At 44.0% G+C, this 21,906-nt stretch overlaps 1 protein-coding gene across 2 annotated transcripts; it reads right to left on the bottom strand.

Moving 5' to 3' along the window:
- Positions 1 to 140: 140 nt before the first annotated feature.
- ANP32E (acidic nuclear phosphoprotein 32 family member E) lies at positions 141 to 19,842 on the bottom strand. Of its 2 annotated transcripts, none has more exons than XM_075844642.1 (7): positions 19,824 to 19,842; positions 7,855 to 8,004; positions 4,676 to 4,798; positions 3,723 to 3,897; positions 3,411 to 3,562; positions 2,592 to 2,661; positions 141 to 1,923 (listed from the first exon to the last, which is right to left on the bottom strand). In XM_075844642.1, the coding sequence occupies exons 2-7, from the start codon at positions 7,912 to 7,914 to the stop codon at positions 1,847 to 1,849; spliced, it is 657 nt and encodes a 218-aa protein (XP_075700757.1). In that variant the 5' UTR covers positions 7,915 to 8,004; positions 19,824 to 19,842; the 3' UTR covers positions 141 to 1,846. The 2 variants fall into 2 exon arrangements, with proteins under 2 accessions (XP_075700757.1, XP_075700756.1); XM_075844641.1 differs by lacking the exon at positions 19,824 to 19,842 and adding an exon at positions 18,379 to 18,679.
- Positions 19,843 to 21,906: the final 2,064 nt, after the last annotated feature.

Below are 21,906 nucleotides of genomic sequence, written 5' to 3'. Positions count from 1 at the left end.
ACTCCTGCTGAAGTCAGTTGCCTTACAGCCACACCCAGGGCCGATCTGAGATGTGAGGGGGTAACCTCTGACCATATCTAAGCACAGTTTAGTACCACAACAAAAGCACAAAGTGAAGGCAGAAATGAGCTCAGACTAGATAACACTGTTATGGCTTTATTCAAAAACAAAGTCGCACATTTAAGAGAATTCATAAGTAACTGATCACACTATATACATACTGCCATAAAAGAGTATTTCAAATAGGACAAATCCCCTCTGTAAATATAAAACCCACCCTTATATATTTGCACAATAAAAAAAAAACAAAAAAAAAAAACTTAACTTATTTGAAAGGCTGATGTTAGGACTCCGGGAAGGTTCGTCACCACGATGCAGTAAAGTGGCTTACAGGTTACAACATAAGTTATAGGGGTTTTGGTATATGTATAGTTTGATACACAAGGTGTAAGCCTATGGCAGCTTTACATCTGAGCACTAAGGCCCCATGCACACGACCGTAATTATTTGCGGGCCCATTCATTTCTATTGGTCACGGACACTTTTCCGTATATTTACAGATGTGCGTCCGGGCCGTATATAAATGATTCGCAAAATATAGTCAACGTGTTCTATCTTTGTCTACAATCGTGGCACGGACTTGCCCATAGAAGTTTATGGGTGCCGATTTGTATCCGTAGTTGTCAGATCCGTAATTGCGGACAGTAAATGCTATTAGTCGTGTGCACGAAGCCCGATAAAGATATGCTAAAACAAAATAAAAATCACCGGCAAACACAAGTCGTTCAAGTTGCCCTCTTTATTCGCCATTATAGGGGTTGTCATCCAGCTTTCCCCCGACTCCTGAATGGCAAATCAGCCAAGTACTGTGTGGCCAGGGGATGCATCGCTGGGCAACGAGAAAGATTTACCTTTCATGATTTGCGTCACAAGACACCACACTCCCATTTTTTTTATTAAAGGTCTAGCATCACAAGGATGGGATTTGATGCAGCCAGTGTCCGGGAAGTGCGATACTCCGGTTATACAGGGCAAGACGGAACGATGATTGCCAGCGCAAGTCTTATTTATGTTCCCCTCCAGCCGCCATCTATTAACATTAAAACTGCATTACAGAGATCTACAGATAAAATACTACTTTCCCTCCAAGACATCACTTGATTAAACATGTATCCAACATGTATCCAAGCAATTCTTACAGGAAAGTTGCATTATACCGGTAGGTTTCCCACTCTGGTAATAGTAAACACTCACCACACTCATTCATAAAAACACAGCAGGCAGGAGCAATCCATTACCTTATTCCCCTCCACTAGGGTAACAGGCCAGGTCTCAACACCAATTAAAAACAGACCAGAGCACGCTTCGATTTAAAAAAAAAAATAATAATTTAGCGCACATTTTGCTTAAAATGCCTTTACAGCTGAGTGAGAAGAGTCGTCATATATCGCCTTGCGTCAAAAATAGAAAAAAAAACAAAACCTCAGTTATAGGGGGATCACGCTTCACATCTGAACACCGATGGATAACCCCTTCATTCCCAAAAGGAGCCTGCCATTCACTGTAGGAGAGCTCGCTGGGACACACAAGGCATGACAAAGGGGGTCAGGAGGAAGTTTCTAGTTAAGATTGCTATTAAAAAAAGGATCTTAAGGTCTTATTTGGAATGATAAAAAGGGCACAAAAATCGTAGAACCACACCTTTTCCTATAAAAAAAAGTTACATGTTAAACTCTGTAGGGACATCTATTGTACATGTAGAGACATACAGATCTGCATTATCATTCTAGCATCAACCCCAGGGCTCAGAAAAGAGACTGGTCCCAGCCTCCCGCAGAAGAAGCGCTCAATCCTCGTCCTCATCCCCATCATCTTCTGGGTCCCGTTTTCTTTTTTCTCCTTGTTCAACTGTTTCCTCCTCCTCTGTGAAGAAAAAAATGAAAGAGAAGAATAACTATCAGATTGTGTTTGACAGATGTTCTCTTCTCAGTACTATCACTACCATAAGCGGTATGTAGTGCCCATATACAGCTGGGATCTCTGGTAAATATAAATGAACGGGGGGGACCTTAGCCTTAAAAAGGGGAACCCGTCACTTGGTTTGGAGCCACTAGGCCACCATTATATCATTATACAGCTGGGGTTTAGCTTTTCAAACCTGTCCATGTAAAAACATCCATATTGGGAATAGAAAAAAAATTACAACTTACCGGAGAGCCTGGGTAAGGAGTTTGGTGGCATCAGGCCCATGAAGCAGAGGATCGTACCCCTCACGTGATTCATGTGCATAATGCAATCGCTGCCACTTCCAGGCTCATCTTGGTAAATTGTAAGTTACTCTACTAACTATTCCTGAAACTGACATTTTTGACATGGGTAGGTTTGGAACACTAGACCCAAACCTTCAATATTCAGCAGTCCATCTCCAGCACATCCTTTACTAGTCCTGGTGCAATCTTTATAAAGGAAATTCCCTTGATGGAGAGGACTTCTTTAACAAAGCAGAAACTTCCGTGACTCCTGTGGCAGCACTAGGTGGAGTACACATCAGTACCTGTAATTAACGGACCCCTGATTGAGACTTAACATACCTTCGTCATCTTCCTCTTCTTCCTCTCCTTCACCACCGTCTTCAACGTAATCATCATCGTCTTCTTCATCCTAGGCAGAAAGCGTTTAGAAAAGGATTGTTCAGCTTGTTTAACTGACAGGCTAATTGAAATTGCTGCTTATAAGAAAGAAATGGTAGTTTAAAGGGGTTGTCAGCTGTTTATACACTGATTACCTATCCACAGGAAAGGTCAATAGTACAGGATTGGTGGGGTCCGACACCTGGACCCCACACCCATCAGCTGTTCCGGCACCCAGAAGTTATGCAGTGGTCGGTGCCAGAAGAAGGTTCCAACCAATGTATAGTGGCCATGCTGCAGCTCTGCTTATATTCAAGTGAATAGGGGCAGAGCTGAAGTGACCCGGCACAGCCGCTATACAGTGGTTGGAGCCTTCTGCTTCTGGCAGTGCCCCCTGCATAGCTTTTGTCACCCCCACCGATCATATACTGATGACCTATCCTGTGGATAGGTCAGCAGTATAAAAAATAAAATTAAAAAAAGAGCCCCCAAACTAGACAACTTTAAGAAAAGGCCAACAGCTGTCACGTTAAAGTGTGTGAAAATCACACGTCACTTCTATGCTGTAGCCATAAAGGGAAGCAAAACATTTTGTTTCCTATAGTCATTGACTGCAGTTGAAATCCCTTCGTCCCAGGCTGCAAAGCGACCGACTTGTGTCCAAAACCCCAGAAAGCCTCTGCCCCATGATCACTTTTGTCATCTCCTGTTCGGAGATACTCCATAAACATGTACATCAAAGAGTGAAATGTATTACTAATTGTAAGAGACATAACTTACATGTATTTCTTCTTTCATTAGGTACGAGAGTCCCACTTCTTCCTCTTCCTCTCCTAAATCAGACTCTCCTTCCTCCTCATCTTCCTCTTCACAATCTGCAGGAGGACCGGCTTCATCATCCTCATCCTCAGGAAACTCGTACTCCTCACACTCTGCAAAATAAAGTCGAAAGTCTAAGCGAATGCGCGGACGTTGAACGTTCTGGCAGCTGTACGTTTATTAGAGAAGGCTTGAAAGCTTGTGGCTGACTAACAAGACTAGAGGTTAGTCAGATACAGGATTTCTCACGCTATGGTATGGAAGACAACGAACCTTCATCATCATCGTCGTCATCCTCTTCGGAGTCCGGTGCTTCGTTATCTTCCTGATCAAATCCATCCAAGTACGTGATCTGCGGAAGTTTCCGGAATATGTTGTCTCTGTAATCTTCTAGGTTGGTGATCTCGCAGTTGAAGAGGTCCAAACTCTTCAGATTTTTTAAGTTTGTCTGCAAAGGACAGTTTATCATAAACTCAATGTAAATAAAAAAAGGCAAGAAAGAAAATATATAAAATTAAAAAAAAAAAAAAGGTTCATCTAATGTGCGATCCTAGCCCCCGGACTGGATAATACAAATTAATGATGGAGTTGGGAGGAATAGCTAGAAAATGTTGTTTGCATTTATACATGTTCATTCTCTATGAATAAGGAATTCTGTTGGTAACTAGTGCGGATATAGCGACGCGATTAGTGCTCGTTTACATGGAGCAATCATTGGTACTGTATGCGACGGACAGATCAAACGTTCGAGCCCGTACCGTTTCATTATTGTCAGCAGGACATTATTCACACGCGGAGAAGCGCTGCCTACAACGGATTATATTTATGCCCACATAAAAGTTGAAATTGCTGGGCACGTTTTACCGAGCAATAATCGGGTTCGAACGCTCAAAGCGCGCTCATTCGTCGCATCGTGTAAAAAAGGACCTAAAACATGGCATCGGGGGAAACAAAAACGCCCTTTTACAAGGGCCAACGATCAGGCAAACAAGCGTTTATATGATCGCTCATTGCCCCTTGTAAACAGGGCAACAATGATGTGCTGCTGACCTGATAGAAATGTATGGGGACAAGTGATCGTACTAATGATCGCTCATCCCCATACATTACTGATCATCGCTACTAGTGAAAGGAGCAAACAAGTGCCAAACAAAATTAGCGTTAGTTCAGACAAGCAGCAGCTAAACAGCACATCAATAGAAACCCAAGATATACTGTATACTTACAAGGGCTTCCACCGTGCTCAAATCCTTAATCTTGTTACCACTCAGATTCAGGTAAGTGAGATTAGGACACCTCTCTGCTAATACTTCAAGTCCTCCAGAGATACTGTTGTCACTGAGTTCCAACTAGGAGGGGGCAAAAAAATAAATAAATAAAGATTCAAGTCATACAATATAATGTTTCAGAGCAAAGTGGGCAAAAATTAACAAAATTGCAGACGAAATATGCTTTAATGTTTAGCCAAAGCCGGCCGTACACCCTATACAATGTGTGAGGGCCGTCCAACCATCCCCAAATTTCTTCAGATTACACTGGGGATAAAGACTGGCTATGTTCGATTTGAACATGCCAACCCTTAGGCCTTATTCAGACGAACGTATTATACGTCCGCGTGACAGCGCTTTTTTTTAACGGCCGTCACACTGACGCGTGTATTACAATGGGGCTGTTCGCACGCCCATTTTAAAACGGACTCTGAAGGGCCCGTGAAAAATATAGGACGTCCTATTTTCACAGATCCCTCAATAGACTCAAGTCTGAGGGATCCGTAAAAAGGGGTTCCACACAAGTGCAACTTGGACGTGATGAACGTCTATTTTTCACGTCCGAGTTTGCACTTTTTCGTCTGAATCTGGCCTTCGTTCCAAGTGAGATAAGAGGACAGAGTGACATTGACTAACTTAAAGAGGCTCTGTCACCAGATTTTGCAACCCCTATCTGCTATTGCAGCAGATCGGCGCTGCAATGTAGATTACAGTAATGTTTTTATTTTTGTATTTATGCAAATGAGGCTTGCAAAAGTCCAACTGGGCGTGTTTACAGTAAAAGTCCAACTGGGCGTGTATTATGTGTACATCGGGGCGTTTTTACTTTTTACTAGCTGGGCGTTAGGAATGGGAGTGTATGATGCTGACGAATCAGCACCATCCACTTCTCTTCAGAACGCCCAGCTTCTGGCAGTGACGACACACAGCGTGTTCGAGAGATCACGCTGTGACGTCACTCACTTCCTGCCCCAGGTCCTGCATCGTGTCGGCCACATCGGCACCAGAGGCTACAGTTGATTCTGCAGCAGCATAAGCGTTTGCAGGTAAGTAGCTACATCGACTTACCTGCAAACGCCGATGCTGCTGCAGAATCACCTGTAGCCTCTGGTGCCGATGTGTCCTCGCTCGTCCGACACGATGCAGGACCTGGGGCAGGAAGTCAGTGACGTCACAGATCTGCACTGCCAGAAGCTGGGCGTTCTGAAGAGAAGTGGATGATACTTCTCGTCAGAACGCCCAGCTAGTAAAAGAAGTAAACACGCCCCGATGTACGCACATAATACACGCCCAGTTGGACTTTTACTTTAAACACGCCCACTTGGACTTTTGCAAGCCTCATTTGCACAACTACAAAAATGGTCATAACTTGGCCAAAAATGCTCGTTTTTTTAAAAATAAAAACGTTACTGTAATCTACATCGCAGCGCCGATCTGCTGAAATAGCAGATAGGGGTTGCAAAATCTGGTGACAGAGCCTCTTTAAGGGAACACTCAAGTAGGCTCACACTGTCAGTCTGCAAAACTTTCTGCATGTTTCTGAAAAACAGTCCTGTAGAAATCCTGCAGAGAACATAGGAGTTAATTCCCTACTGATCTGTTCAGAAGGCACGGGCTTTAAAAACTCCTTGTGTCCTACTGTAGACAGGGGAAGGAGTCTCCTGCTGCAGCCAGTTGTCTTAAGGCCCTTTTACACTGGGCAATAATCAGACGGACAAGCATTCATAGAACACTCGTTCCCGATAATCGCCCTGTGTAAACAGGGCAGCGATCAGTAGATGCTCGTTCATCTGCTGATCATATAGTTTTAAAAAACCGAAATATAGTTGTCGGCAGTACATCTCCCTGTGTAAACAAGGAGACGCGCTGCCGACATGATAGAAATGTATGGGGACGAGCGATCAGAGTAACGACTGATCGTCCCCATCCATAGCTCCTTGTGGCAGGAGCAAACGAGCGGTCTCGTTGATCGGTACTTGTTGCACCGGCCAATTAATAGGGCCTTTAGTCAGTGGTTTGTGATCAGAGAGGGGGAATGGTGTATCTCCTGGGACAGTGAAGATTTTAGATATACTTCAGTTTTAATTGCAATATGAGAAAATAGGATCAAAGAAAAATAGATGAAGGAAGGTACAGCAGGATTTTTTAAAATGTTATTTTCAGTGTTTCCTTGAAGGAGTTTTGATCGCCTATTAAATAAAGCAGAGCTGCAGTACCAGCTGTATATATGAGCAGCTGCACTTTGATAAACATTAAAGGGGCCACAATGCTCTGGAGGGGGGCTTCTAAATCTTTTTAGACTTTGGCTTTAGCAACCAGAACATGGCGATACCGGAGCCTCACCAGTGGTTGAAATCCATGTCAAATTTCTTATTCATTTGACTCCTGAACTCTGTATAACAAGGGCCATGTTCACACACATGTCAAACATACGGATAGAGCCCGCAGCGTTTGTGACCCAGAACGTGCAGGAAAATCCGGCCGAATAATTGCACCAAATGGTGCTTTAATTCGGTGTGTATATTAGGCAAGATCGACCGTTGCGGAAAACATCCGCCAGATTTAAAAGTCTATCCTCACCTCCCCCAGTGGGATAGGATTTTTTTTTTTAAACCTGCACAATTTGTTTTGAACACATTTGTAATTTGTAATTTCAAATTCTGCTAACTAAGGCCCCATAGACTTTCGATTAAGGACCCATTCCTTTCTATTGACCACGGACACCTTCCCGTATACTTGCTGGAAGGTGTCTGGGCCGTAAAAAGTCTCCGCAAAAGATAGGACGTGTCCTGACTTTTGCTTTTTATGGACCGTTCATACTTTGTATGGGAAAACGGACCAAAAATGCGGGTGGCTGGCTGCGGCCACCCGTGTCCGTAATCGCAGACCGTGATTACGGGCAAGGTCCCTAAGGCATTTGTTGCAGAATTTGACTTCCCCCATTGAACTCCGGAAATTCTGCAACAAATATGCACCGAACCCGACTCTTAAATTAACATAAAGCGGATTTATAATTGGCACCGCAGGTCAATTATTGCAGGTATTCCGTGCAGACTTTTTCCACAGTGTGTGGATGAGATTTATTAAACTACGCTGCCGAGGCATTTTTTACCTCCAACTCTGATTTCATTACTTACTTTTTTTAGTTTAGTCAATTGTGGGAGTTTTGCCAGAGAAGAGAGTTCTACATTAGCCATACTGAGGAATTCCAGCTCTTTATAACTATCGCTTAAGCCCTCGATCTCGCCATCACTTGACCGGCAATTGTCTAGAACCAACTCTCTCACCTAAGAAAACAAAAACAAGGAGTTAAAACAGAACAAAAAACGTAAAACTTGATATCCAGGCAGTAAAGTTTATGAAGCACCCCCCATGACACTGAGCTGATTTTTGGGGGTCTGTATGCTGGAACCTCCTAAAGCTAGTTACAGAAGGGGTTCAAAACTTTTAATTGCACTTTTTCCCATTCCTGTTTTTTTTGCCTCCAAATACTCACCAAAATACTGTCGTGTGAAAGTGACCAAAAAGTCAGTAGTTTATCATTAGAGCTATGGCCACTTAACGCAAACTCAGAATTTCCAGTACAAGTTTCCAGAAAAGTCAATGGGGCAGATTTACTAACTGTCCAAGTTCTAGACAGAGTAAACTTCTATTTGGCGCATCTTCTGTGACTGCCTTGTCTATCAAAGTTGTGCCAGACTGATAATACAGCTGCACATCAAGGTAGACACTTCCTTAACCCACCTCTTGTTTGGCTTAGGCCCTATGCACAAGACCCTGAAATTACCTGTAATTATGGACTAATTACGGGCCCATTCATTTCTATGGCCAACGGACACCTTCCCGTATGTATACGGGAGGGTATCCGTGCCGTAGAAACTTGCCGGAACAAAATAGGACGTCCTATCTTTATTTTACGGACCATGTTCCTATACTTCATAACGGGAGCACGGCTTGTATAAACGCCCGGCTGTCCGCGGCCGACCGTGCCAGTAATTATGGGGTTGCAATTACAGGCAGGGGTCGTGTGCATGAAGCAGATTTTTCTGCCAAAATTTTGGCGTACGATGGCTCATTATAAGCCACGCCCCTTTATTGATAGGCTACACCCCCTTTCCTTGTCGAGCGCAGTGCAAAAAGTATCTAAACCAGTTAATAATGGAGTTAATTTGAGCCAAACATCTAAGGCACATTGAACAGTAAATCTGCCCCAATATCCTGATTAACAAGCTTGTTATTCTTTAGCAGCCTCATAGGACCAAAAGTACATAAAATGCATGTCCCAAAAGGTGCAATACAGATCAAGTAGACCGTGTACAAAATACCGCTGATCTTATATACAGCGTAGTCCTAGAATGAAGAAGCGCAGCAGCCATCAGGATACTGGATGTTGGCAGAAGAGCCCTGCATTCAAAACATAACTAGATGTTAAACCATCTGACTTCTCGTTACATTGAACCCTCTCAACCCATTTTTTTCTCGGCATTCATTATAAGCGCAACTGCTGAACACTCACTGTGAAATGAATAGTCAGCGTGCACTTCAAACACAAACACTAAAAAGAACAAAACGATACTTGGTGAGTTTGTGGCCATGAGATCACAGGCAACACCTCCTGCAATATAAAAAGGCGTCTCGGGAAGAAAGGGGGTTTGGTATCAAGTGACCTACATCCTCCTGAAACATCTGCCGAGAGCAACAAGTCACTTGTGATAGCGGTCAGTGACAGCAGGCAGGCGGGGGCTGCAAGATGATCACTAGTACAGCAGCTGTCCAAACAAACGGGGGCATTATTAGAAGATTACTCTACCTGAAGGTGTATCAGCTGCTACCCCCTCACCCGGAGACTTCACAACTTACATAGAATTGTAAGATGGATTTAACAAGAAGCGTCTGAAACACCAGCTAGTGATATATGGAGGACCAGCATATAAAGCCTTGGGAAAGTAATCAGAAAAATCTAATGATGTATGTGGGACATGCAGAGACCACGTAACGTTTATTAACAATGAGCATTTGGTACCGAGTGATGGTGGTATCTGGAGTACAAAATCTTGGCGCTTCCGTCACAATCTTTCGCAAAGTTCAATGCAATATTTCTCATATGCGAAATCAAAAGTTTTGTCTACATAAACTTTACTAACGTGATGCGGAACAACTGATCTACGCATAAATGAAGTCATAAAACTGAGAATTTATTTTTTTACAAATATGCTTATACAAAAGCCAAACTAGACACTTAAAGGGGTAACTAAACTTAAAACTGTGAGAAGCTTTAAAAATCGGTGGGGGGGTCCAAGCACCGAGACCCCACCGATCGCTAAAACGAAGCGGCGGAAGTGCTCGGGTGACCGCTGTGCCGCTTAGTTTCTGATCTGCTTTCCGAGAAAAGCCAAGAGTGTGATGTACAGTCATCTTTCTATTGAACCCCGTACACCACACTGAGAAAAGCTGATCAGTAAATGTGGCACATCGCTTATCTGAGCGCTTCTGCAGCTTCGTTTTAGCGATTGATGGAGGTCGCAGTGCTCAGACCCCGGTCGATCAAAGCTACACTTTAACTGCTCCAATTGCTATAAACAGAAAGCATTGCTGGTGGCTTTCCAGCTGTTGAACTAAAACACTCAGCATGCCCTGGGAGTTGTCATAGGTTGAGATCATTGTCAGAGAAAGGCTAATAGAGATCTTCAATTCTGGTTAGTCATGCAAAACACAGCAAACCGGACCCTGGGCCAAAAGGGGAGTAGTTGTGGTTATATCAATGTCTAATCAGACAACTCCAGGGCGTAAACTTCACATCCAGCTCCAGGCGCCGCCTTGTTTGTAAATGAGAGCTGAACTCGATCATCTTATCTGTCAGCGGCCATTAAAGGAACAGTGTCATCACAAATTATTTTTTTATATGTTAAAGATGTTAGTGCTTTATTAAAAACGTTTATATTCATTTGTGTGTTTGTGTTTTACTTTTTCTTATTTTTACACTTTTTCTTCCCTATGGGGGCTGCCATTTTTTGTTCCATTTCTGTGTGTGTCGATTAACGACACACACAGACATGGAATACGGCAGCCACAGTCCCATAGGGACTGCGAACGGCTCCCGTCCCATTGACTTCAGTGTACGGCGTCTGTGTGGGAACTGCGCATGCGCCGCTCCCACACAGTCCAATTCGAAATTGGCGCCGTCCGGCGCCATTTTCCTGTGGACCGGAAGTCGCGGCCGGACAGTAATATTACTACTTCCGGTCGCGGCTTCCGGATTTGTGCACTTGGACCAGCGGCAGCAAACGGAGCGGACGGGCCGGAGGGAGCCGCGGCGGCAGGAGCAGGTAAGAGATTTCAATGTATGTTCGTGTTTGTTTACTACTGTATGTAAACCTACTACGCTGTGTGTTAGCTCAAAAAATGGCGACACACAGCGTAGGAGGTTACACCGTTCAAACCCCTCGTTTATCCCGGCACTAGCCAGGATAAAGGAGGGGGGGATGCTGAGAGCTCACTAGAGCGAGGGCTTTTAACCCATTGTTGCAATGCTGCAATTTTGGGAATAGCTCCATCTAGTGACCAAAAATGGGTAGTATTATAAATTAGAATTAATTTATAATATTTCCTGACTATTTCCTGACTCGTGAAAAAAATTAAAATAAATTTGAACCATGTTTAATCACCCACACACTAAATGTTTAATTTTTTTTAAAAAAAACATGTTTTTCTGGCAACACATTCCCTTTAACTGGTTGCCGACACAGGACGAGTATGCTCGTCCTGAGCAGCGAGCACTTCGCGCATTAGGACGAGCATACTCGTCCTGTGTGACAGCCGTCCCTGCGCGCGTCTGTGCGCGCGATCGAGAGCGGGGCAACGGCTGTAATACACAGCCACTGCCCCGCTCTGACAGCGGAGAGGAGAGAAACATCTTCTCTCCGCTGTTAACCCTTTGAACGCCGCGATGACAGCTGATCGCGGCGTTCAAGGAGAGGGGACTGCACATTGATCGCGTCACAGAATATAACTGTGACGCGATCAAAGCCAACAACTCGTATGGCCAGACAGCCCAGTCTCCAGTGAAGGACCCCAGGGCTGTCTGAACATATTTCCTGTTAGGGCATACTGAGGTATGCCCTAACAACTGCCTTTGTACAATCAGTAACAGGCTAATGTACTGGCATATAGATCTATGCCAGTACATTACAGTTACAAAATAAAAATCAAAATGATAAATCCCTTTATGGGATTAAAAAAAAAAGTTAAATGAATGTAAAAAAAAAAATAATGGTAAATAAATAAAAAGTAAATAAAATATACAGAAACACTTTTATAATAAATCAACTTTTTAAAATATAAGTCCCAAAACACGAAATAGACATATTTGGTATCGCCACGACCGTAACAACCTGTACTACAAATGTATACCATTATTTATGATGATCGGTGTATGGAGTAAAAAAAAAAAATATTAAAACTGCTGCACAACTGCTTTTTTTCTGCATTTTAATCTAATTAAAAATGTATAGAAATTAAACGATAATGTATTTGTACCAAAAAATGGTACGTACATAAAGTACAACTCGTCCCGCAAAAAACAAAGTCTCATACAACTACGTCGTACAAAAAATAAAAGCGTTATGAGCGTCGGGATGCAAAGAGGGAAATTTACAAAAAATTGCTCTGTCCTCAAGGCTAAAATTGGCCGTGTCCTTAAGGGGTTAAACTGGATGACTCCAACCAGCAGCCGTGATCTCAGACACAAGCATTTTATATCGCTTATTATTTGTGCGAGAGATAATTCACACAAGAGGAGGTCATATTGACGTGCGGCACAGACTCAGCAACGCTGCATCTTCTAAGGTGACATGAACGGCCCCATGAAAGTCAATAGGTCCGTGTGCTGCGCGCGATTTCCATGCGTAGCACGCGAACGTTATTCACGTTCGTCTGAATGAGCCCTTACTTTCTATACCAGCGGTTTTGTTACAATCACTCAGTAATCTTCAAAACGCTGCACATAATTAGATACAAATCTACTACAGTAGCAAAGTAAACTATTCTTAATGCTTACTAAACACAAAAACTGAGGCAGAAAAGGGGTTTAAGGACAACTTCAGTACCTGGGGACCAAGTGTTGTAAGAAATGTGGTGACCTGCAATTCTCTCATACTTCAGTAGTAGAGCTGCGATTGCAGGAGTAGATGTGAAATTCTCTGTGGTTTTCGGTGGAGCGGGTGAATATAAACTGCAAGTGACTCTTGAAACTATGTAACCTCTTCATAAGGGCCAGTTCAGTTTTTTTTTTTTTTTACGCGGAATCCGCGTCTGAAAACATGCCGAAAATGCTTCCCATTGATTTCAATGGGAGGCGGAGGAGTTTTTTCCAGCGAGTCGAAAAACCATCTTGCAGGAAAAAGCAGCGGCATGCCCTATCTTCGGGCGTTTACATCTCTGACCTCCCATTGACATCAATGGGAGGCAGAGAAAGCGTATTTCGCAGTGTTTTTTGCCCGCGGCGCTCAATGGCCGCAGGTGAAAAATTCCAGATGGCATTTTGAGGTGGAATTTTCTGCCTGCAAAAAACTCAGTGTGAACAAAGCCTAAGACGTAAGAGGTTGGCATTTCATTATAAAGAGGTGGGCACTTTATAATGAAATTTCTAAAAAACGCCCTAGGTTGCCGTTTTCTGACAAGTAAATACGCACATCATTTCAGTGCCCCCATCAACTGCTTTGTTGACAGTGGACGGTGCGATAACCCTGTCCGTAGCTTTCAAGATGGCGGCGATCAAGGTATTTGGTCATGTGACCTCCCCCTCGGCTGCCTGCTTCTGCGCAGAACACGTTCCGCACATACAGATAGACAGCAAAATTTTCTGTATCTGCCGATGCGCTACAAGCTTTTAGTGCCAGCACAAAGGCAGCCGGTCACGTGGCCAAACCACTTGACCGCCATTATCTTGAAAGCTATGGAGCGGATAATCGCGCCGTCCACGGTTTACCAAGTCGCGCCGGGATGCACTGAAATAAAGAGCAGTGTCAAGTCTTTTTTTGTTTTTTATTTGCCCGCGTCAGAAAATAGCAACTTAAGACATTAGAAATTTCATTAGACAGTGGACAGCCCTTTAAGGGGTCGTATGCTTTAGAAATTTTTTTTTGTCAGAAGGGTCCCCCGCACGATAAATTAATCACATCTATCCAGCTGCTGGTACCCCCAGCGATCAACTAATCTGTGGCTGAAAATAGACAGCAAGTGCTCAATTTCCCTGCAGCGCCACCACAGGAGAAAAAGCGTTACACAAAAACCACTGGGCTGTCAGTAATGCATTGACACTCTTGATAGGTCATTCTGCTCTTGCCAATAGGCAGAGACCATGCTAGTTCAACTCAATTTACTAATCGGGTACTTAAAAAATGGAACACCCATTCATTAGGGTGTTTTGTGCTGCCAAACTCAATATTTAGATTCTAGAAACTTAAGTAGTTTCCTGCAATCCACCATTGTGGACCCCACAGGTTTGTCTTGTTTTCGTTTTTCTAATGGACTTGTAAGTCCATAGGCAGAAGATATTTTCTGCCACTAATTTAGATGCAAACTGCGAAGATTACGACTCAAAATCTGCATATGTAATTTATTCTGAGTTTGTCATGGATTTCACCCTAAACACCACAAAGGGTGAAAATCGGTGACAGAATTGACATGCTGCAGGCTTTTCCAGTCCCTAAAAATGGATGGACCCCGAGCGATCAGCTATTGGTGGCCTATCCCGAGATTAGGCCATCAATTTTTAGGGACTGGAAAAACCCTTTAAAAGCTTGTAGCATGCCCTAAATTTTGCCCAGATTTTTTCTGCGACATGCAGATGCAGTTTGGAAATCCTCACCCACATGTATTGTACTGTAAGTAGCTACCAATTCTAATGGGGGGGGACGGGGGACCATGGCAATTTCGAAGCATGTGAAGTAAGCTTAATAGTACAAACATTAGAATAAGCAATTTATAAATTAAAAGGAGTGTCCAGGACTAGAAAAATATGGCTGTCTTGAAAAACAGCACCACTCCTATCCACAGGTTGTGTGTGGTATTTCAGTTTCGCCCCATTCACTAGTGAGCTGAGCTGCAATACCAGACAACCCAAGGACAGGTTTGATGCGGGTTTTTTTTTGGAGACTGACAGATTTTTCTTTTGGACAACCCCTTTAAATATACAGCAAATGCTTCTGTAGGATTTGTAAAATTTCAGAAAACTTTAAAAACAGTCTAAAAAAAGTTTAGCACCCACATTAAAAATTCGGCCTTGCAACCTATTACCATAAGTGCACTGGACAGGATCCTTTAATTTCTATACTACAGACCATGGATGCTGCTCCGGGGCTCATGTAATACAACAACCCATAGGATGTCTTTACAGTCACAGGTTGTACACCACGAGATCTTTTGAAGATGAACAATATGACACTTGTTACTTAGTTCGTCCTACACATTTCATAGAAAAGTCCCAATGACCATATTAAGAGTATGATCACCACCAGTGCACCATTCACACCACTCCTATGGTCATGAATTTCTGGGTAATGAGATGCGCATCTATTTAGGCCCCCCCCCCCCCCCAGCACTTCATCTACAAAGTTAAGACAATGATGTTGAGCCCGAGACATGCAAAAAGACATCGGCTTGCTCTCATTTGCATACCAAATGATATGATCACTTTTTTATATGTGCAAGGTTAGCACTCGACGTTGTTGAAAGTGCCTGCAAATATAAGTACGTATGTAAACACTAAAGTGACTAATTCTGGCAACAATAGGACCGATAGACTCATGGAAAATTATGTCAAACTTAGTTGTAAGAGTAGATAACCCTCAGGAAGGCCAGGAGCCCAAAATAAAAAACTTTAAAGGGTAGCTAAACATTTGACAAACTTCTGACATGTCAGAAGTTTGGATTGGTGGGGGTCCGAACACTGAGACTCCCACCGATCGCTAGAACGAAGCAGCTGAAGTCCTCGTGTGAGCGCTCAGCCGCTTTGTGTCGGTTCAGCTTTTCCCGGAAAGCCGATGTATCGGAGTACGGGCTCAGACTTTATTGGGTCCGTACACCGATACATTTAGTTGTGGAAAAAGCCAAACAGAAACGAAGCGGCTGAGCGATCACACGAGGCCTTCAGCTGCTTCGTTCTAGTGATCGGTGGGGGTCTCAGTGCTCGGACCCCCCACCATTCCAAACTTCTGACATGTCTATGACGTCAGAAGTTTGTCAAATGTTTAGCTCCACTTTAAAGAGGCTCTGTCACCAGATTTTGCAGCCCCTATCTGCTATTGCAGCAGATCGGCGCTGCAATGTAGATTACAGTAACGTTTTTATTTTAAAAAACGAGCATTTTTGGCCAAGTTATGACCATTTTTGTATTTATGCAAATGAGGCTTGCAAAAGTCCAAGTGACACCCACTTAAGAGAAGTGGATGATACTTCTCGTCAGAACGCCCAGCTAGTAAAAGTAGTAAACACGCCCCGATGTACGCACATAATACACGCCCACTTGGACTTTTGCAAGCCTCATTTGCATAAATACAAAAATGGTCATAACTTGGCCAAAAATGCTCGTTTTTTAAAAATAAAAACGTTACTGTAATCTACATTGCAGCGCTGATCTGCTGCAATAGCAGATAGGGGTTGCAAAATCTGGTGACAGAGCCTCTTTAAGGCTGAATGCACACGTTGCGTAACGTGCAGAAAACCTGCATCAAAACCAAAAACACAGGTAATCCTGCTGGAAAAATCCACACTTAGGCTATGTTCACACAGAGTATTTTGCCGAGTTTTTTGACGCGGAAGCCGCGTCGCAAAACTCGGCAAAAACGGCCCTAAAATGCCTCCCAAAAGGAGACACATGCCCTATCTTCGGGCGTTTACGCCTCTGACCTCCCATTGACTTCAATGGGAGGCAGAGAAAGCGTATTTCGCTGTGTTTTATGCCCGCGGCGCTCAATGGCCGCGGGCGAAAATCGGCGTGCAGGGAGAGGAAAATCTGCCTCAAACTTCCGGAAACCGATGCAGTTTAAGTTGTGAGTTTTGTTGCTTTTTTTTTTTTTTTTTTATAAGCTCGTCAGATATAATTCTGAAACTAGATACATTTTATGCTGCAGATTTTAAAATACGCAGGTCAATTTACGTGCGGAAAGATTGTGACGCGCAGGTGAGGTTACGGGACGGACAGAAACGGCAGAGCGCAGTGCTGGTCGGTCTCCGTCAGTCCCATAAAGTTTGAATAAAACAAAAAAGTCCTCACTGTGGTCTTACATTGAGGAGGAATGGGGGGACTCAGGACCCCCCAATGAGACAGTTATCACCTATATCGTGGATAGGCGATAATGGTCTAGTCTGGAAACACCCCTTAAAAGACAAAACCCGCTAGAATAAATGGTTATTTGACCAGAGGAATATCCTAACTGCTTGTCCCAGCTCAGAATGGAGTTTTCACATTATAATACAGTTCTGAGCTGGATCATCAGACTTTCCGGACTACCGAATGCTGGATTAGAGGAATGTCACTGAACACATGCAAAGGAAATAGAAGAACCGCTCTATTTAGAGAATCCACGCCAGCGCCCCTTTCCAAATTGTCACAAATACAGTATTTCAATACGGCCGATACATTTCTGACAAACAATTACATTTAGATGTGTTTCATCACAGACCCAATATTATTGCCAGTCTCAACATAATAAGTATCCAAGAACCACCGACTATTTTATGCTGTGCTGTATACACGTCGAGTCACGCTATGGAGCCAGATCTAATAAAAAAATTATATATATATATAAACCTAAAGCAAAGACGTCTTCATCTAAAATGTTACCGCCCCTTTAACACGGGAACAAGTGATATCAAAGCCACAGTGCACCTACAAGGCTGCGTTCACACGTTGCAAATTTGTCCTAGCCCTCACCCGTTCGCATTGCGTTGGGTTCTTCGACGTGTGAACACAGCCTAAAACAAGGCGTGAACACAGCCTAAACCTCAACTGAGAGACAATGTATCATGAACGACAGGCTTCAGCACCACACGCCTGGATAAACCGACCGGCCTGACTAACGGGTTACTACAACCCAAAAAAAAACGACCACTGAGATATGGCGGCCACAGCGACCGTCTGCTTTTTGGAAGCTACACTTCTACGTCACGTTGCTTTTACGGCGCGTGACAATATCGGAGCGTAGAATACGTATGTCAGGTGGCACACGTTACACAACGCGGAGAGTTGACGGGACGCAAGGTTGCACGACGGCGCTGGTTGCACAATGGCGCACAGCCTAGAACGTATTACATGTAGTAAATTATCACATGACTATATAATTTGGGAGGGATTTTTGAGCGTTTAGTAAAATAACCAGAATTTATTTTTAATTTCTCACCCCAATATCCACCCCCTCCCCAGATCCCTGAGTAGCCATGAGGCGGGGGCGGCGTTCCCTCCATGTGAAAAGTTTAGCAGCCGCAGGTAGTGAGTGAGCGGCTCCTCCAACGAAGGGAGCCCTGACAAGATGGGAAGGAAACCCCGCTTCCACCGGTTATAAAAAAAAATTAATGAAATAGCCCTTTAAGGATCTATAGACTACCACCTAAGGTAAAGGTTTTAGGGTGTGGGGGGGGGGTGAACACTCAGGCGTTCTCACCATTGCCTCGGCTCTGTTCCTCAACTCAAGGGTGATGCGCTTCTTCATCTCCATCTTCCCGGGCCAACCTTCAACGGGGGTCACGTCGAAAAAAAACTTTAAAGGCGGGAAACTAACTCACGACTCACGGAAAATAAAAAAACGTGAGGAAACCAAGCGATAAAGTGAGACACACGGCGCTCTTCCACGGGCCCCCCTGACCCCTCTCAGCAGGGCTCCCTTCTCTCTCAATGGCCGCTCACTAAATGAGACTCCATTACACGGTGCAGGCATCCCCTCACATAAGCAACGCCTCTTCTCACATTCCATTGGACGGTGGAGGCGATGTTTGCTACGCCATTGGTCCCGACGAGTGTCATTCGAAATACAAGCGCGGGATTCTGTCCATCGCTCCCGTTTATTGGATGAAAGTGTGAGCGCAGTTAATTGCGATTGGCTATTGGGAACGTCCATCATGTGGATCAACCGCTGTCGTTTGACCCAGGCGTCGCGTCTTTGTGTTTTTGACGCTTTCGCGCCCTATTTTAGGTCAGGGAACCACAGTGAGAGGCAGGCGGCGATAATCGAGTGTTTTGTGAGGTAAAATTGAAGTGTCTGAAGAAAAGAAACCTGAAAAATTAAATCAAGTTACAGAAAAAGCTAATTTTATCAAACGTATTTTTAATTCGTTTGAAGTGCATGGCTAAATTTTGTCAAATTGTGTCAAATAAAAAATATGCTGCATTGTTTATACAGTAAAAAAAAATATTTGTGCTTTGCGTTCGAAAGCAGCAGTTCCGCCTAGTGGCAGCCATCGTTTTTAACATTTAGGCCCTGTTCACACAGAGTTTTTTTTACGTGGAAACCACGTCGGAAAACGCACCAAAAAACAGCCAAAAATGCCTCACATTGGACGCGTTTTTTTACCGCGAGAAGTAAAAAATGCTCGCGGTAAAAAGAAGCTACATGCCCTATCTTCGGGAGTTTACGCCTCTGACCTCCCAATGACATCAATGGGAGGCAGAGAAAGCGTATTTTGCAGCGTTTTTGCCCGTGGCACTCAAATGGGCGTGAGCGAAAAACGCGGCAAACGTCGTGCAGGCAGATGAAAATCTGCCTCAAAATTCCAAACGGAATTTGCAAAAAACGCTTTGTGAACTCAGCCGTAGGGCTTTGACTTAACTTGGACGTGCGTGACTCGTTTTTACGGATCCCTCATAGACTTGAGTCTTTTGAGGGACCCATAAAAATAGGGCGTCCTGTTTTTTCACAGGCCCTTTACACGGTCCGTTAAAACAATGTCCGTGTGAACAACCCCATGTAAATACATGTAGCCGTGTGACGGTCATAAAAAAAAAAAGTTAGTCACACGGACTATCTTTACGTTCGTTAGTTAAGCCTTTAAAGTGACCCTCCAGTCCAAATAAAAAACAAAACTATACATTGCGAATGTATAGTCAACCTACCTGCTGTCCTGAATTATCCGGTCCACCGTTTTCCCGCTCTTTAAAATGGCCGCCGCAGTCTCAGCCTTCTCCATAGCTTCTTTAGAAGTCTGGGACACGCCCTTTCCACTGACCGATTGACTGCTGGAAACAGGGCCAATCATCAGCGCTGGTCAATCTGAGGGGGTGTGTCTCAGACTTCCAAAGCTCTCCATAGAGAAGTCTGAGACTGGTGGCAATTTTGGGAGACCAGAAAAAGTGTAATGTATAGTCAGTTTTTGGTGTTTTTTTGGACTGGAGTTTTCGTCCTTGTACCCGTATTCCTATTTCCCTTCCATGTCTACCATCCTTACCTAAAATTCAAAAATAAATAATTTCCCCCAAAAATGAAAATGATGGCTTCCTGCAGCTGCCACTAGGGGGAGCTTACTGCCTACAGATTTATACAGCTAGCATTGAGTTCACTGAAAGCTTTTGGGTATGTTCACACACACTAATTACGGACGTAATTCTGGCGTTTTTGCCCCGAATTACGTCCGAAAAATGCGCCTCAATAGCGTTGACAAACATCTGCCCATTGAAAGCAATGGGCTGACGTTTGTCTGTTCACACGAGGCGTATATTTACGCGCCGCTGTCAAAGACGGTCCGTAAATAGACGCCCGCGTCAAAGAAGTGACCTGTCACTTCTTGGGGCGTAATTGGAGCCGTTATTCATTGACTCCAATGAAAAGCAGCGCCAATTACGTCCGTAATGGATGCGGCGTTCAAGCGCCTGCACATGCTGTTACGGCTGAAATGACGGGGATGTTTCCTCCTGAAAACATCCCCGTAATTTCAGCCGTTACGGACGCTGTCGTGTGAACATACCCTTATAAATCCATATGTAGTGAGCTCCCTCTAGTGGTCACTGCAAGTAGCCAGAATTCCATTAAGTAACTGTGTGAGGGAAAGCAGGGGATACCTGCACATTTGCGAGCACAGAAGCTATGTAGTCAGCGATGCAGTGATACATGACGTGACTGTCGTCTCCGTTACGGCAGTCGTTACTTTTTCAGTGCTCTCCCGCCCTGGCAACGCATGGTACATGTTCCAGTGGTGCGGCTTTCCGATCCTAGTTGTAAACATACCCTTAAACTGTATGTTTGCATTACTATGGTCATCAGGGACGTACATAGAGAGGGGGACCCATACCAAAAATTGCAATGGGGCTTCTTCCACCACATGTCCCCTATTTGGGGTTTAAGAGGGCCCAATGGTTGTTCAGCTACCCATACTTTGTAGGAAATAGGGTTGGTGGATACAGCAAAGACTATGAAGAAGGAGATTCTTGTTTACGTTCGCTCCAGACAATGGAAAAAAAACTGAACTGGGCCCCATAGGAGCCTCGTGGTATGTACGCCCCTTCATGGTCATGTTAGGACAATTTTGGAGGAATGCCCCTTTAACTGGCCAGCTTTAATGGCCTTAGAGATATAGCTTGAAGCTCCTGGGCCTGTAAAAGGGTCGCCCAGTTATTATGTGTCATCTGAAGTATTGGTTTATGGGGCAGGGACACTTTATGGGCCCGTTAAGGCTCCAGGGCTACAATATAGTTACATGCCAGCCCTCAGCTCTATACGAAGGGTAGTTGGTCCTATTCCTGTTAGGGTCCTGTCAGACAGACCTATCTACTTACGTAATCAGCTTGTTTTCTTGAGTATTGGTGTGTGCACTTGGAAGGGCGTCGCAAATTTTTTTTTTTTATATTAATTTGCTTTTAGTGTTTTATTAAAATAAATGTTATTTATTTGTGTGTTTGTGTTTTACTTTTTTTTTTGTCTAACTTTTTCTTCTCTATGGGGGCTGCCATTTTTTTTTTCATCTCTGTATGTGTCGATTAACGACACATACAGAGATGGAATACGGCACATACATCCCGATAGAGAATGCGAACGGGAGCCGTTCCATTCACTATAGTGTACGCCGTCTGTGTGGGAACGGCGCATGCGCCGCTCCCACACAGTCCAAATGGCAGGTCTTCGGCCAAGCGACATCCGGCACCATTTTCTTTTGGACTGGAAGCCGCGGCCGGACAGTAAGATGACGACTTCCGGTCGCGGCTT

The sequence above is a fragment of the Rhinoderma darwinii genome, chromosome 12, assembly GCF_050947455.1.
Source record: "Rhinoderma darwinii isolate aRhiDar2 chromosome 12, aRhiDar2.hap1, whole genome shotgun sequence".
In the NCBI taxonomy this organism is placed as follows: domain Eukaryota; kingdom Metazoa; phylum Chordata; class Amphibia; order Anura; family Rhinodermatidae; genus Rhinoderma; species Rhinoderma darwinii.
The sequence above is the reverse complement of the archived record's forward strand: the minus strand, read 5'-3'. Positions and strand labels throughout refer to the sequence as shown.

Excerpts from the sequence above, each read along its gene's own strand:
- ANP32E (XM_075844641.1), bottom strand. The coding sequence starts at position 18,432 with ATGGAGATGAAGAAGCGCATCACCCTTGAGTTGAGGAACAGAGCCGAG. Across the intron at positions 3,898-4,675 it reads TGAGCACGGTGGAAGCCCTT|ACAAACTTAAAAAATCTGAA; the intron begins GTAAGTATACAG and ends TGTCCTTTGCAG. Across the intron at positions 3,563-3,722 it reads TGACGACGATGATGATGAAG|AGTGTGAGGAGTACGAGTTT; the intron begins GTTCGTTGTCTT and ends TTTATTTTGCAG.